Source organism: Labrus bergylta, chromosome 17 (assembly GCF_963930695.1).
Source record: "Labrus bergylta chromosome 17, fLabBer1.1, whole genome shotgun sequence".
NCBI classification, from domain to species: Eukaryota; Metazoa; Chordata; class Actinopteri; order Labriformes; family Labridae; genus Labrus; species Labrus bergylta.
The window spans coordinates 7230260-7247818 of record NC_089211.1 but is presented as its reverse complement, the minus strand read 5'-3'; the positions used below and the strand labels follow the sequence as shown (position 1 = coordinate 7247818).

The following is a 17559-nucleotide window of genomic DNA, read 5'->3' as shown; positions in this document are numbered from 1 at the left end:
CTGAGTGTAAAAAACCTTTTAAAGATGGAGCGAACTCAACGATCATAAAGTCACTGAAGAAATCTGTTATGGTGAACGATGGAAAAAATCATCATGCAGGTCTGACATGTTAATAAATAAGGAACTAAAAATAATGTTAAAATCAATAAAACTCTGTGTGCTTGCCTCGTCTGAAAAGTAAACTGTTTCACATTTGTTGTATATTTCAGTCTCATGTTGTGCGAAATGCCAGCAGAAAAAACTGTTTTTGTTTAAAGGTGCCCTGTGGAGTTCATCACATTGGACCACAGCCTGTAAATATTAAAGGATGAAGCCTGAGTGAAGTGACCCGTCTGTTCCTGCAGGGGGCTTTGGGGGCTCATCGATGAGGCTGAGGCTGTTCATGATTTTAGCAGGAAGGAAGTGACCATATTTGGACAAGGGGGGGGGGGGGGTACTGGAGAGGAGCGAGGGTCTTCCCTCTTGTCCACTTCTGGTTCTTAAAGTATAGATGGCAATGATGTTCATTAAGTAAATTATGGTCCCCTTCATAGTCAAATTGAACAGAAAGCAGGGGATTATTTAGGGCGGGGCTACTTAGAATTGACAAGCTGTTGCCACGGCAACCTGAAAATGTCTTATTCAGTGTTTGGTTGCACTAAAAGAAGCTCTGAGGAGATGGCGCTTCATGTTTTCAGCAGGAACGTTTCTGTGTGAGGAAGTGACCATATTTGGACAAGAGGGGTGGAGCGAGGGTCTTCCCTCTTGTCCAAATAAATATGGTCACTTCTGGTTCTTAAAGTAGAGATGGCGATGATGATTATTTAGAGTCAAAGGAGACGATTAAGGGCGGGGCTATCTGTGATTGACAAGTAGCTTCCACACAGAGACCTGTCAATCAGGACAGAAGTGTAGCAGCGCGTATCCACCAACGTTTCCAAATATGGTCATGTCTGGCTCTAAATGACCAGGATGGTGTACCAAAATGCCAAACGTAATGCCCAGGAACGACAGCCTACAAACTAACGGATGGTATCACAGAGCTTACTCCCAGTTCTTATGTAAAGTCTACATGTGGACCATTCTCAATCTGCTATCAAAAAAGGAAAAAGGAACAGTAGTTTTGGTAAATGTTGGTTACTAAAATATCTCATGCTGAACTCGTCAGTAGAATTTAAACAATTGGAATTGGATGTCTGACATCTAGCGAATTCAAACTAAATCGAGGCCATGGACTTTTCTGCAAAGATTTCAGACTACATGAAAAATTTTGACCTCCACAGGGCACCTTTTAAGTCCCACAAGAGTTTGATTTTAGTCAGGAAGAAAAAGATGCATTCAAAATAAGCCAAAATAATATAAACAGCTCAGGAAGACAATTAAGCTAATGTTAGTGAAGGTGGGGTTCAGACTTGATTATTCTGTATTTGAACCACTGACGCAGTCCATTAGCATATCGGCCTGCCGTGATTAACACCCTGAACAAATCATCACAGTTTTTAAAACTTTAAACAAACACATGAATGAACCGTTTAACTTTTCGCCCATTGGTTGACGCCTCGTCTGCTGTTTGATGTTAGTCAAATCACTCCTCAGCCTCACAGGATACGTGTTTGATTTAAGTGATCAGTTACTGAGCAGCATGTTGATCAAGAAATGACCTTACACAACCCCCTGAACCTCCTCTTAATCTGTGCCGGAGATTGAAGGTGCTAGAGCGGTGGTTCTCAACTGGTGGGTCTGGACCCAACAGTGGGTCGTAGAGCCTTTTTCATTGGGTCTCTTTGGAAACATGGTTTTTGTTTGTGTGTCCTTCTTCTGTCACGTTTTGTACCGTCTGACATCCAAACTGCACCATTTTTCATTGAAGGAATCTGATTGGTTGGAAAATGTCTGAAATTTGGGTCGTGGTTGAGAACCACTGTGCTAGAGGACGCTAGCAGCTACTAGCATAACACAAAACAAGGTCAAACAGTCAACGGCTGACTTGCATTGTGGGTAATGTAGGCACCAGCTTTTAACAAGGAAGTGGAAGGTTATTCCAAAAACATGAGAGTTGGATTTGCTTCTGGATCAACCTCCATTCTTCTGATCGGACACAAGCTGACAACTTTTAAAAGGCTTGTTTTTTTAAATGGAGTTAGGTCAGAAAATGTCTGATGCTACTTCGAAATGTCAGGCGAGTCTTAACAATGATACGCTTTAGGGACACAGCGAAAGTTTCTCTCCCAAATCTGGTAGTTTGAAGTCACTCTAGCTAAAAAAAATTACGTCTATTAGCGTCTTTTCGTTCGCATTTGCACCTCCAGAGAAAAGTGCATCACCTTTGGCGCGGTCACACCTTGAGATGGGGTAAATGTCAGCAGGAAAGTGAAGCTCTTCTGAGAATAGAAAAGCATTTATTCATGGAACTGTGTTTGTTTTCCAGAGCCCGCCTCTTCCTCACACATTGGGACACATGATGTATTTCTAATTCTTTATGTTTAAATGACGGATAATAAAAAAAAAAAAAAAACTGAGGCATGGTACCTAAATCAAAAACGACCCTTGAAAGAGCAGAGCATCCAGGATTGAACAGACTCCATGTGAATGATCAGACGTTCTCCCGTGTATAGATTCCTAACACTGACCATGAGCCAAGTCCAACTTAAACAGATTTAAATACAGAGTAAATTCATGAGTGTTTACAGTTATATTAAAAAACAGACACACAGTAAAAGGATGAGACAAACAGAGAATATTTACATATATAACAAAGAAGTCCGTCATTGTGCCACGAGGTCTGGGAAGACTTCTCTTCCGACTAACATCGGTGTGATGCTTCTCTGCAGCCTACACACATAATGGCTAAAATTCACTGTACATGTGAGCGGCTCCACGAGCGCGAGTGAGCGGCGTGAAGCCTCTGACAGCGGTGTAGGACGCCGAGCGGCCTTTTTGTTCAACGTTACACAGCTAACCGAGCCGAGCATAACTCTGTATGCTTTGTTCTGTCGTTAAATCTTCGTCACACACACACACACACGCGCACACGCACACACACACACACACACACACACACACACACACACACACACACACACACTGAGAGATAACAGTCACCCACCCCCACAAACCCATCCCAACAGAAGAGATGTGCAGCCCCCCCCGCCCCCCCCAACAACAAAACACCATGCACCACATCTTAAGTCCTATGTGTCATATATTAAGTTTTTGTGAAGAGGGTCAGAAACACGTCTCTGCTCTAAATAAAAGAATGATGGGAGTAAGAATAACGCACACGAGTGACCCATCTTGTGGTGATGACAGTGGGAGGGGCCTTAGCTTGCTTTGCTTGATGTTTGCTGGGAATCGTGGCTCCTTTGTGCGGTCAGCCTCTCTGTCCGTAGTTCACGTCCTGTCCGGGATTTGTTTCCATCGGGTCATCTTTGAAGTTTTCACACTGCTCCATAACTTTGCTGAAAAAATAAAATATTCTAAAGTCAGGTAAGGTTTGGTCCGAGAGCTTCAGAGATGGTTAAATAATTTCTAATTTTCCACATTTGAACTATAATTACAGTTAAAACAGTCTGCTAGTGAAGGGCATCTCTTCCTGTTAAAGGGATACTTCACCCATTTGCATGAAGCTTTGTATCATTAGAAACCTGGTAGTATTTTTGAATGGTCGTGCATCCCGTCCTCATTTTCCCCTGAGACGGGACAGCTCCGTATTTCTTGTCTGAAAAGGAGCCTCCGATGACGCAAAAAATCGTCATTTTGCGTCATCAGAGGCTGCTCTGGTTATAGGGGGTGAAACTACATTACTAGTTCCTCATGTTTTCAACCCGCCCATAGGGGGGGAGACGACCTACTGAAGCTACAGACCTATCAAAGATCAGTGGGAGGGAACTCACTATGCTAACAGGCTCCGTGGAGAAAGCTGAGAAGAACCAACAAAGTATGTTTCAACTTCAAACTGATATGGATGAAGAGGATTTTGAAGGTCTTGTGTTCGAATCGGATGTTCATGGCTATCTCTACGAGCCGCAATATAGCGACGAGCAGTTGAGGCTGATGGAGGAACAGGAGGCGGCTGCTGTGCATTATGGGAGTTGGTGTCTTTCATCCAAAATTACACTTTCTGCCTTTTCTCGGTCAAGAAGACACCAACTTCAGGGGTGCTGGTGGTGCAGTGGTTAGTGCATGTGTGGAGGCTATAGTCCTCCAGAGGGGGCGGCCCAGGTTCAAATCCCACCTGTGGCTCCTTTCCCGCATGTCACTCTCCACTCTCTCTCTCCCTGATTTCTGACACTATCCACTGTCCTATCTCTCCATTAAAGGCACAAAAAGCCCCAAAATAAATCTTTAAAAAACTAAAAGAAGGCACCAACTTCAAAATGTATTTCACATTTCTACTACATGTATGACCCAATGTCAATACAGATTCATGTTTCAACCGTTGAAGTATCCCTTTAATCTTCTTCCTGCTGCACAACTTGAGACTGAATCATCTTCTAACAGAATTGATCTTGGCACACAGAGCCTTTAGAAGAGATACAGAGAGTACAGTAAGAAGACGTTTAAGACGGTGATGGTGTCGGTCTTACCTGGCCATGTCTTTGGTCTCTGGATGTGAGCTCTCAAGCTCCAGAACTTTCTCCAGAAGACTGATTCCTCCTTCCTTTATGAGCAGGGGACAATACTTACTCGCTGTAGGTGGAAGAGGCAGAAAGAGTGTGAGATTATTTAATGAGGTTAAAAAGAGTCACATTTAGAAACTTAGCCAGACGAGTGAACAGTTTTATTCTAGTTTGCCGACAGTTCTGAACACCTCTGAGGATGTAAACATTAAACACTGAGTGTGTTTTAACACCTCCAGGGTGGCAGATACTCACGGTAAACTGACACCAGGTTGAACAGAGCCCATGTGGCCCAGTGCTGACTGACAGGCGCGATGCCCTGAGGTAGCAGCCGCAGGATCGGCTCAAATGACCTGAGAGAGCAAAGTCCATTTAAAAATTCAAACACTGACGGCTCTGCAGCTTGGCAACCCATCATACATCATGACTGATGTTTCATCTTTTATAACTTGTGGGATTAAATGAGCAATCGAAGCCTCAGTTAACACCTTTCTGCTCATGACGCAATGTTTTTGACAGACCTGTAGTTGATGTTGCGTCGTGAGCTGACGTCCCAGCTCTGGATGGCGTCCCACATCTTGTCCATCACCGCGTCTCTTTTTGGCTCTTCCATCGACCAGACATCAGGCCCGTCAAACATGATGTGCGAGAGAACGCCGCACGCGTTGTACGACACCTCGATGCCGTCTGCCTTACTGTCCAGCAGGTTACTGTCAGAGCACCAAACAGAGAGGAGAGAAGTGTTCAACTCGGACCACAAACGAGAAACACAGTCGAGTTGTGACGTTTGAAAATCACATCATGCACACTGGATTTATTTGTTTTTCCTATCAACATTGTGCAAACTGTGTGGAAATGTTACTGTGAAGCTGTTTTCACATCTGCACTCCTGAAAATATCTAGGTAAAGTGTCTTGTCCAAGGCCGTATCGGACATGTTGCTGCAGGAGCCGGGGATCAAACTCACAACGACTCTACCAACTGAGCCGCTGTACAACTGTGGAAATTTTGAAAAATGAATTGTGCAACCCCTTCACCAATTAATGTAATAAAAATATCGATACATGTCGGCCATGAATTGATATATCGCCTCGCAAAAATTATGCTGTATTGACCCCCCCCCCCCGCACCTCTCTTGCTTCCCAACAAAGACACGTCCAAAAACGAGTTCCCCAGTGTTCCCCCACAGAGGTTTTTTAAAATCATTTTAGATTTGCTGAATAACAAACATGATTGTACAAACAACCAGTGCTATAAATAAGATGGAGGGCATGCCCGTCTATATGATTAGTCATCCTGATGGGCTCGTACGTGCGCTTTGTAAAAGTGACAAAGGTGCAATTATCTTGTCAAATCTTCTGTTTGACGCGTGTGTTTGGAGGCCTGTTGCCATGGCGTCATTGTTGAGGTGCAGCAGGTATGAAATGGTATGTGTCCTCTGCTATGTCATCTTCACTGAGTGCTTACAAACTGGATCCGACCCTGCCATGAACCCAGAGCGTCTGACAGTCAGGAGTCTTGTGTTTACTGTACTAAAACAATCTGTTTCCTGCTGAATTAAAGCCTCGGTGTGAGGTGGTTTGAAGAGTCTGGTTACCTGAACACTGTGATGAACTGTGGGGTGAGCAGCTGTGGCCTCAGTGCTTTGACCTCGGCGACATTCCCCAGAAGCCCCAGCATGTTGCGATGCAGCTCCTGCTTGTCGGGAAACTCCTGGAGGAAGACCATACGAGAGGAGAGGTGAGAAAACCGCAGCAGCACTCTTAAAGTACGAGGTTAAAACACAGCAGCAGGTAAAGCTTGGTCATGTGGACTCACCTGTAGACAATCCAGGAAGAGGTTCATGCCCCGACAGTTGAGGAACATCTGACAGTTGTCGGGCGTCTCGTCTGTGATGTTCCACAGAGCGCTCCATGAGAACTCCATCACCTGATCACACTGAGGACAAACAAACATTTTAATCAAGAATCCTTCAGCATCTGATCTTTACCAGCCCCCCTTTCATTTTGTTCTTAGTAGTTCATTTGTCGGCATACACTTTACAGGTGGTACTTTTTTTTTTTTCATAATTAGGGGCTTGACTGATATGATTGTCTCGAGGCTTTAGGCCTCGCCTCTACTCCACCGCTTTGCATGTTACTAGCTTGATCGAAAGTAAGGTCGAGACAGCATTTTCAATATGACGACCGCCAACTTTGGGCTTCAAAATTCCCCTCCAGTAACCAACGGGTGACTCTCCATGTTTCATACAGCTCATATCGTATGGAAACGTTTCAAAAGGTATCGTATCTTCTGGCATACTTAGGCGCTGCTCCTGTGGCGACCGGCAGCTTGTGTGTTTGTCCTCTGTTCGTCTTGATCTAGCATTTTTATCAGGTGCTATTTCATGTTATCTGGAGCCCAACAGAGATCCAATGTGTTGCTTGTGCAGCACATGAGTATGAATTGCACTTTATCATTTTTATCGTGATGCTGGAGCATCTCTGCTGGGCCTCATGCTTCATGTTGTATGTACTTATGCACTTGATGTTTGGATGATTTATTAGTGTTGTTTATGTATGTGTCTCCAGCTGCAAACAAACTTCCCTGTGGGGACAATAAAGATACCTTTGACCTTTGATCGTCTTTGATACATTATCTAATCACCTTAGACTTAGTCAGGCTTGTGTCCATAAAATAATAAAATATTAGGCACTCAAAACCAAAGTGTTTAAAGAGACTCACCATTCTGTCCTGCAGCTTCTTCTGAATTAAATTCAACATCGTCTGTGACGGAGGAAAAACAGGAAGACCAAGACCAACAATTAAAACACATAAACAGCCGAGGCAAGTTTGCTCATTCTTCACACAGAAAATTACAGAAAATCTAAAGAACTTAAAGCCCACTCGCACAAAAATCAGCTGAAAAATCTTTAAGTGCATTTCCACAGCGGGATGTTTGGAGGTACTCAATGCTTTGCCTCAGCAGGGACCAGAAACTAAAGAAAGTGCCAGGGACTTAATTTCATTCCTCAAAACAGAAGTATTTTTCTAACATCTCGTGGACTTTTGCAGGGAGATTCAGTGCTAGTCATTTCTGATTGGTTCACTTCTCCAAACATTCAGAATACCATAAAGTGTTTGACCATATCTTCATCTTTCAGACAGTTCCATGTTTGATGACAAGAATAAAAAGACCCTCGTCTTGCTGTTACCTTGACGAATCCCATCTTCCCCACGGCCTCCTTGTGATGGTTGTCCACCTGGCAGACCAGAGCATTGCAGAGGTGCACGGCGATCCTCTGGATGGACTCATCCTGTCGGGCCGGCTCCAGGATCTTCAGCAGCAGCTGGTTCACTCGACTGTACTGAAACTCCAGCTCCTCTGGGATGCTAAAGTTACACAGAGTCAGGCAGCAGTTCCTCTGGACCTGGAGTGGGGGGAGGGAGGAGAGGAGGGAAGAGGGAGACGCGTAGAAACAAGAAGGTTTTAGTATGAAAGAAGCAAAAAACCCACAGGCCAAATATCTGAAATCGAGGACCCAGACTTACAGTGACCTCCTGATACTCCTCCATCCCGTTGAGCACCACCTGAATCACCTCCCTGCGCAGCCGCACGCTCTGATCGCTGCGGTACTCTGTGTTGGTCAGGTAGAACAGAGCGGCGCTGCCCGTCACCTGGATGCTCTTATCGTATTTATGACACTTCAGAGCTGCGATGACCAGCTGAAAGAACACAAGGAGGGCAGAGTGAGAAACCTGCAGAATCCCTGTTATCACCTCGTCTTAAGAACGACCAAGTCTCAAGCTGATGGTACCTGCAGAGCTCGGAGCAGCTGGCTGCAGTGTTGTATCCTGGCGATGTCAAACAGCTGATTGATGGCTCTGTGGGCGAGCTCAGGACGAAACTCTGTGTACGTCTCGATCGCATTCAGGACTTGGTCCTCGTTTTTTGATCCAGTCACCTGAAAAAGTCAGTCAACAGCATATTGATGTAAAGTAAATGTAAAGTTTGATAGATCCCTTTTTTTTAAACTTCCAAAGAATACCCAAAGCACCAGCCTCAACAGGAAGTTGAGAACTAACAGAATCTAACTTACAGTATTTCCAATTTTTTATGATTTTCCTTCACATAAAGGACAGCTTTCTCAACTCCCAGCTGTTATATTAAAGGTCACATATTCTGTAAAATCCTCTTCACCATGTTTCTCTAACTCTAATATGTGTCCCTAGTCTCTCTACAAACCCCCCCATGATGAGAAAAGTCCATCCTCTCCATCTTTTGCCTGCTCCACTTTTCAGAAAATGTGTGCTCAAACAGGCCGTTTGGAGATTTTCCCTTCATGACATCACAAAGGGCAGTAGCCCCTCCCCCAGGTGGGTGACACTCCCACAGCTAGGTGTTTGTTCTGCCCTCTGAGTCTGCCTTCTCACCGTAAACAATAGGGCATGGAGTGAGAAAGCCAATCCAAGCCCTTCCAGAGAGGGGGCGTGGTCAGACACAGCTTATTTACATTTAAAGGTACAGACACAGAAACAGCCTGTTCTGAGCAGGGCTGAAATAGAGGGGTTTATAGGCATGATCAAATACAGAATCAGAGTGGATTTAGAACAAGACACTTCACACACATGTTTTGAGGAGCTCTGAGACTTATTTAAACTGGTTGAAGAGGACGAGGAGAATATGTGACCTTTAAGTCTCATTCTCCTTTGAAATCAATGCTTATAATGACTTACAACACCTGGATCAGGAAACAGCTCATTTAAATACATGAACATCTAAACATTATAGACTTTGTTGTTTTATTTGTGATGTCCAAAATACACCCGAACAAGTCAAGAACTGTAACATGTGTGCAGCTCTTTCTATATCCTGTACCTTATAAGCAGGTATGTGTGTCACATTACAGAGGGTGGTGTCATATAAACCCAGAAACTGCAGCGGCCTCTTCAGCTCCTGGAAGGGATAGATGCTGCTCTTACACGGCTCGATGCTGAGACAGAAAGAGAGCATGATTATCTGGATGTTAATGCAAAAATAAAATCTCCACAAACTGTGATTTATTTTATATCCAGTAAAGATTGTAAAGTTTGTTTCCCACCTGGGCCGACCCATAGCTTCCTCAAAGTGCGGCACCGTGCAGTTGTCGAGCATGATGTGGCCTGAGATGTCCAGAGACACCAAGTTGACCAGCCGCTGCACGATGGCAGTGAGGATTTTTCTTGTCATCTTGAACTTTGAGCTCCGCCGGCTCTCCCGCGAGATGTCGAGATGCCTGAGGAACACGGAGTCTCATTAATGACAGAAACACTTTGCTTTAAATGATTGGTGGGCGCTCAAAGAGAAAGACACAAGTACTGGGACATTAAAATGAAAAACAATTCAGTTCTGACAGTGAGGGGCGTCAGACGATATCAATGAACTTTGAGTATTGTAATATGATGCTGTGTGGTACAGTATTGAGTCTCTCCAGGCAGCTTTATAAAGATACAAGATAGAAGAGCTACACAAATTAAAATAATCTTTAATTACCTAAATACACAAGAAGCAAACACTAAAAAGTAGAAAACACAAAAACAGCGTGCAAACCGTGCAAGAGACTGAAGAACGACAAAAATAGCACAAAAAACCAACAACATGTTGAGAAACTCAAGACATCAAAAACATATTAATAACCTACGCTGGGAAGCAGATTTACATTTTTGTTTTCACTGCCAGAGAATTCAGAATAGAAAAAAACCTTCATGCATTTCAAAAGGCCAGAGCGTAGGAGAGCAATGCGTCCCCTGAACGGGAGATGAGGATGTTTCTGATGTGTGTGCTCTCAACCGGGAAGCTGATTAGTTAGTTATAGTTCATTTGTTGATTTAGAGCTGACGTCATGATGATAAATGGTAAATAGAGTTGAGCTTGTATAGCGCTTTTCTAGTCTTCTGACTACCCAAAGTGCTTTTACACCGCAGGCCAGACCTACACATTCACACGCTGATGGTGAACAAAGTTCAAATTGAAATGTTTAAAGTTCCCCAACATAAAGGGAGCCAGATTCTTAAGGCCCTGACACACCAAGGAGATCCTCGGCCGTCAATCCTAGTTGGAGCGTCGGTGAGCGGTCCTCGCCTTAGTTTTTGCTGCGTGTCCGGCTCCATCGCTACCCATCGTCCTCTGTCTGCCTTTCAGCCGATTCAACATGTTGCATCGGCGTCAGTGAGAGGAGTCTCTGTGATTGGCTGTTGGGAGGTTTCATTTCTCTCCAGTTCTCGACACAGGTTCTGTAAAGCCCCTTGAGCATGTCGCTGCAGTATCCATGCTTTCACCCATTAGTGTGGTTTCTCTTAATTTGTCTCCTTCGCCTCTTCTTTTCTTTTTCCACTAAAAGACCAAGAGCTGACAATGCCAGCACCATTTTAAACTTTTTATCAGACATTATTCTCCATTAGTAAGCTACATATAATACGAGTGGTGACCGACAGCGGTATGAAAACGGTCTTCTCGTATCATAACAATGGACTACCGCCCACTGCTGGCATGGAGAGTTATTTCCTCTAACGCATGAGCAGAACGGACGTGGTGGTTGGCCGCTGGCTGTAGTCTTTGTGGTGTGTTCAAGTGTAACTTTTTGGCCGTGACATGAGACGACTGCTTGATGTGTCAGGGCCTTTATTGTAAGTGTTCATTTCTACAACCTCAGCACACTGATCAACTGGGTAGCAAACTGTATATGATTTTTGATTCTGTGTTTTTTTTCACATGGGAGTAAAATCTTTGCTGTGCCACTAATATAAAAGTAGCAGGGACCAATCATCTGGTAATATACATTCTGACTCCCATGCCTGGGTGTGTGCACAGCATTGTGACAGTTTACTTCTTATCTTACCTGAGATTATTGATCTCCACCACCGTGCTGACCAGCTCCTCTGACAGGTCCACATTGTAGAGAACAAGAGATGCCAGTCTGTCTTTCCACTGTGTGAGAAAAGCCGTCCCCGGCAGCTGAACATTGGAAAGATCTAGAGAGGTGAGGGACTTCAGGGGTTTGAGGAGGGTCTCTGCATCCACCTCTTCCGACAGACCACCTAAGTTGAGCAACCTGAGGCGGTTGAACCCCTGGAAGTTAAAGTCTGTCTCTAAAGCTTGTCGAGAAGCCGGGGTCCTGTCCTCCTCCTCGTCTGTGTCCTCGTTACAGGCGAGTGGGGCGCCGCCCTTCCTGTAGAAGATGTGACTGCAGCCGAACAGACAAAGAGAAACCAACGTCTCCCTGAAGCACGTCAGAGTTTTTAAACTGCAGGATGACAGACTGTTGCAGTACGTGAGGTGGAGCTCAATCAGGTCCTGGGAGGAGAAATAAAGTCAAGAATTACTTCAGCGATAAAAAGGAGTCTAAAAAGCGCTAGTGTCAGAAATGATTCTTGCTTTTGTATACGTTGACATCCTTCAGTACCCGTTTACTTGTTCAGTGTAAAACCAGGTCATTCAATGACAGAACTGCATCAAGAGTATCAGCTACTATTGGAGCAGAGTTTAGGTTTGCTTATGACAGCAGGGACATGTCCTTCTCAATTTGTTAGGACAGAATAGTCAATCCCAAGAGAGAGAGACACCTAAACACATCTGACAGAGAGAGAGAGAGAGACACCTAAACACATCTGACAGAGAGAGAGAGAGAGAGAGAGAGAGAGACACCTAAACACATCAGAGAGAGAGATATATACCTCAACACAATAGAGAGAGAGAGAGAGAGAGACACCTCAACACATCCCAGAGAGAGAGAGAGAGAGAGAGATACACCTCAACACATCCCAGAGAGAGAGAGAGAGAGAGATACACCTCAACACATCCCAGAGAGAGAGAGAGACACCTAAACACATCACAGAGAGAGAGAGAGAGAGACCTAAACACATCACAGAGAGAGAGAGAGAGACACCTAAACACATCAGAGAGAGAGAGATATACCTCAACACAATAGAGAGAGAGAGAGAGACACCTCAACACATCCCAGATAGAGAGAGAGATACACCTCAACACATCCCAGAGAGAGAGAGAGAGAGAGAGAGATACACCTCAACACATCACAGAGAGAGAGAGACACACCTAAACACATCACAGAGAGACACCTCAACACATCCCAGAGAGAGAGAGACACACCTAAACACATCACAGAGAGACACCTCAACACATCCCAGAGAGAGAGAGAGAGAGACACCTAAACACATCACAGAGAGAGACACCTCAACACATCCCAGAGAGAGAGAGAGACACACACACCTAAACACATCACAGAGAGAGAGAGAGAGAGACACCTAAACACATGCCAGAGAGAGAGAGAGAGACACCTAAACACATCCCAGAGAGAGAGAGAGAGATACACCTCAACACATCACAGAGAGAAAGAGACACCTAAACACATCACAGAGAGAGAGAGAGACACCTCAACACATCACCGAGAGAGAGAGAGAGAGAGACACCTAAATACATCACAGAGAGAGAGAGACACACACACACACCTAAACACATCACAGAGAGAGAGAGACACCTAAACACATCACAGAGAGAGAGAGACACCTCAATCCATCACAGAGAGAGAGAGACACCTGCAAGCTACAAACAGCTGTTTCTACACACGTCCCCCTGCTGACTTTTGACAGAGAATCTTTCCTCAATTCAAAAACCACAATACGGCCTCACCCTCTTACTCTAAATGTGACTCAGTCTTTCTCAGACTGTGTTTAAAGTCAGGATTTGTTGAACTTTCAATACCTTCTCCAAACTAGGCCAGGTTAAAGTGTCCCTCCTTATGCTGAGACAACAGCAACGCCCTCAGGTACCCTTAACTACAGTTCCTTGATCGACGCTTGACACAATTTGTTTGAGTGGTAACAGAAAACCAAACAGCTGCTGCCTCGGCGCTTTCAGGGATGATGTAACCATTGCAAAAACAATCCGGCATCACTTTTAAGGTGAGGTGTCGGGTATCAGACTAATACTTTACAAGTGTTTGAGAAACATCCAATCAAAACCCAAAGACATGTTTTTAAAGGAGACGATTGAAAATAATAATTGCTTGAACAACAAGAACAACTTCAAGATTGGATGTTTAAACAGTAAATAATCCAAATTGAATTTAAAGGTCACATATCCTCCTCGTCTTCAACCAGTTTAAATAAGTCTCAGAGCTCCTCAAAACATGTCTGTGAAATTTCTTGTTCTAAATCCACTCTGATTCTGTATTTGATCATGCCTATAAACCCCTCTATTTCAGCCCTGCTCAGAACAGGCTGTTTCTGTGTCTGTACCTTTAAATGTAAATAAGCTGTGTCTGACCACGCCCCCTCTCTGGAAGGGCTTGGATTGGCTTTCTCACTCCATGCCCTATTGTTTACGGTGAGAAGGCAGACTCAGAGGGCAGAACAAACACCTAGCTGTGGGAGTGTCACCCACCTGGGGGAGGGGCTACTGCCCTTTGTGATGTCATGAAGGGAAAATCTCCAAACGGCCTGTTTGAGCACACATTTTCTGAAAAGTGGAGCAGGCAAAAGATGGAGAGGATGGACTTTTCTCATCATGGGGGGGTTTGTATACAGACTAAAGACACATATTAGTGTTAGAGAAACATGGTGAAGTGGATTTTGCGTTACATGTGACCTTTAAGAGTCTTCAGAAATTCTAGCAGCTGTTTTTCTGCATGTCGTCCCTCCACTTTCTCAAAAATGTCACGTCTAGAGGCAAAAAAGGCCCCAAAAAAATCTTTAAAACGGTCAAAAGTGGGGGCAAAAGGTTCCCTCTCCTAGGAGTACTAGTTCAGTTATTATTGGACTTTTCTGTTTAAGGTTTAGGGTAGAAGTGAACTAAACAATGAAAACATTGCACTGAAGATTTCTGACTTTATTCTGACATAATAACGAGCAGCATCCCACCTGTTTTCTGATGGCCTCCAGATCTCTGTCATGTACTGAGTTCTCTCTGAGCTGGACCCGGGTCAGTCTGGTGCTGCGAGGGTCTGAGAACAGCTGGAAGAAACTCTCCTCTGATTTAAAGTTGCTGTCTGTGTGGACCAACTCCATATATCTGATTAAAAGCAAAAGAAGCACATGGTCAGTGGAGGAATCTGTAATACTATCAGGGACTAAAACATTCAGATTTGGAGGTAAACATAAAATATCTGATTGTGTAACATACGTGTTGACGAGCTTGTCGCAGATCTCACTGGGGAGGAAGATGTCCGAGCGCAGGCAGAGTTTGTTCCTGGAGCCCTGGTAGCACATCGTCTTTCTGAGGTTCCTCAGGCAGAACGCTGTCGCCAGAGTCATGAGGCTGTCGGGGTTGTCTCCTGCTTTGGCTGCCATGTTTGCCTCTTCTTCTCTGGCTCAGATCACAGACAGGGCAGAGCAGGGGACCTTGGAGGCCTGTGGTGAAGAAAGTTTAAAGTGAGGGACGATTTCTTTCTCGCTACAGGCTGCAAAAAAAAAAGTTCCCCTTGGTTTTCTAAGTTGATTCTAGGGAAACAATACCAAAATTTTGAACTTTGCTACGATACTAGTCAAAATCGAACAACATAAACTCCTGTTCCGAAAACACAGCAACAACAAAAAGAAGTCCTAGAGATGCCCAATAGTGGATTATTTCTGTTTTCATGAGTCAAAAATTGCAATTTAGACAATGTGCACAAGTGTTCTTGTCATTTTTGATGTAAGCGTTCCTCTCTCAGGCACCTGTCTCATGAAAGAGAAGACGTTTCTTTAAAGCTTTGGGATGTTTTAATTCTATCAATCATCAAAATAACTAAACTAGTAGTGCCTAAAATAACAAGATTTGTAATAAGGATCGGTATAATAAGCCAAAGCTTCAGCCTACACCTTTTCGGTCAAACTTTTCTTCAAGTCTTTTCTTGAAAGCACATGACAGAGGTACACATGACTTTGTTATTTAATTATTTTATTCTACTGTTTCTATGCATATTCCTATAAAAACTGTATATGTGGACCAAAATAAATTACTACTACTAAAATAAGTGAGATTGTATCATTTAAAAAAGCAGATAAGGGTTTTCTGGCACTTCACCAACTACCTCTGTGAATAGAGGGTGAGAGGCTTGAAGAAGTCAAAAAGCTCCAGCAACACTTGTGGTACGAAGATCTACTTTATCAACTTTATTAGACTGACGCCTTTCGATTGTGACCTTCATCAGGGTCATCAGGATCTTAACCTTCAAACTGAATAAGGCCTGCAAGCCTAAGCAACAGCCTGAACTCCCTTCTATCCAACATCCCGAGAGGCTACAGACTAGAAATCGCACCTGCAGTTTCTCTTAGGCGTTATTATTCACTACTGTACTTCAGGCTGTCAGGTGCCCTGTTTTTAACCGTCTATCATCCTGTCATGGATCTTGATCTCTTTTTATTTCTGTATGTATCTCTGGAGAACGACATTTCACTCCCATGTATGATGAGAGTAGATGAAGTGTTACAGGAGTGTTTTGACCCATTGTATCATTTAAAAAAACAAATGAATCAAAACAGTATTGAACATATTTACAGCCTCGGTTGATAAATTCATATAGTTTCCAGCCCATCATACATTTCTGGGACTTTAGGAGTTTTGTTTATGTTAATTTTAAACCCATGAATGACCTTCTGGTTCTTTTGGTTTTCATGCAACATTTTATTTTCCAGTTAAAGCTCCTTTTAAGACACAAGCTTTAACTGGAAAAGGACACATTCGCTGCATGTCTTTGGCATTTATTGCAGAAATTAATCAATGATTTCAGTAAAAACTTGTATTATTAATGCAAAAATAGTCTGATTGTTGCATTTGAGTGCATTACCAAAAGAATCAGTATTTATACTGATTATTTAAGTGGATTAGTCAGTGTGTAAAATAATTTACAGTTACATCAATGTCATTCAAACCAAAATAAAATGAAGCCCACTGACAAGCAGTTTGAAAAAACTTAAATTATAAGCAAATCTGAGAGTGTTTCTGTTTCTACTAAATCACCAGGAAGGCGTGTTACTGTACAAATGTTTAACTGCAATAATAAACCTGTAATAGACCTTTGCATACCTGGCAAAGTTAGCCTGGATTGCTGTTGTTAGCAACTTTGAAACAACTTATCCCAACACAAATAACACATTATTTAATGTTTTCCTTCATAAAGTTACACGACTCTTGCTGTTAAGTTGAAGCTGATATCATACAGAGTCTTGTCTTTGAGTTGGTAAAGCTAGTTTGTGAGTTAAACACACACACACACAGCAATGAATCCTGAGGGAGACACAGCGCTGCTCCTGAGTTAGCTCCTAAGCTAGCTGCTGTGTAGAATAATATACTTTAACAACACTAACGCTACAAAGCTACATGCTAACAGGCATCAGCTGTACTCCTGCTTACTCACAGCAACACAAACCACCACAGAGTAACACTTGTTATTCTAAGTTTAGCCATAACTTGCCGATACGGTGTCACCAGTGCATTTCAGCGTCTGTGTTAGCTTGTGGCTAACGATGACTTTCCCTGCTACTGTATGGTGTTAGCTAACTTAGCCAGCTGGGCTAGCGCTAGCTTAGCTCTCTGTGAGTAACCGCAGGCTTCGAACAGCAGTCAACGGGGTCAGAGGTCACGGCACATCAGGCAGGACTGTACCTGAGCTTCAGCCGAGGCTGCGTGTCTCGATGACGGCGAGAAATTCAGTATTATCACCAGTCTTCACTCATCTGATTTCGGTTTTCGTCCGATGTCAACAAACAGACTCCTCCTCCTCCTACTTCTACTCCTCCTCCTCATTTTCCCATCTCTTCCTCTTCTTCTTCCACTTCCTCCTCTTCTTCCCATTTGTCCGTCCAGGTAGCCTAAACAATGGTCATCTTAATTACCTGTCAGCTCATTTAAATAATCATATTCCTGTGTTTGTTTTACACTCATGTAGTACATTTTTATTAATCTGCCTGTAGTCCCCAGGAACTTTCTGTTTATTGAAATAATAAGT

The 17559-nt window shown here is 43.6% G+C and overlaps 1 protein-coding gene across 1 annotated transcript; it reads right to left on the bottom strand.

Moving 5' to 3' along the window:
• Nucleotides 1-2620: 2620 nt before the first annotated feature.
• zer1 (zyg-11 related, cell cycle regulator) lies at nucleotides 2621-17353 on the bottom strand. Its single transcript, XM_020640063.3, has 16 exons — nucleotides 17217-17353; nucleotides 14754-14980; nucleotides 14492-14642; nucleotides 11455-11909; nucleotides 9679-9852; nucleotides 9456-9570; nucleotides 8395-8541; nucleotides 8129-8302; nucleotides 7792-8007; nucleotides 7322-7363; nucleotides 6416-6535; nucleotides 6195-6310; nucleotides 5120-5308; nucleotides 4854-4951; nucleotides 4566-4668; nucleotides 2621-3437 (listed from the first exon to the last, which is right to left on the bottom strand). Exons 2-16 carry the CDS (start codon nucleotides 14918-14920, stop codon nucleotides 3350-3352), a joined length of 2355 nt encoding a protein of 784 aa, XP_020495719.1. The 5' UTR covers nucleotides 14921-14980; nucleotides 17217-17353; the 3' UTR covers nucleotides 2621-3349.
• Nucleotides 17354-17559: the final 206 nt, after the last annotated feature.

What these genes read in the sequence shown, in the direction of transcription:
- zer1 (XM_020640063.3), bottom strand. Translation starts at nt 14,920, where the DNA reads ATGGCAGCCAAAGCAGGAGACAACCCCGACAGCCTCATGACTCTGGCG. An exon ending in TCTTCCTGGATTGTCTACAG is followed by an intron (nt 6,311 to 6,415) that starts GTGAGTCCACAT and finishes GTCTTCCTCCAG; the next exon opens with GAGTTTCCCGACAAGCAGGA. An exon ending in CGACGCAACATCAACTACAG is followed by an intron (nt 4,952 to 5,119) that starts GTCTGTCAAAAA and finishes TTGCTCTCTCAG; the next exon opens with GTCATTTGAGCCGATCCTGC.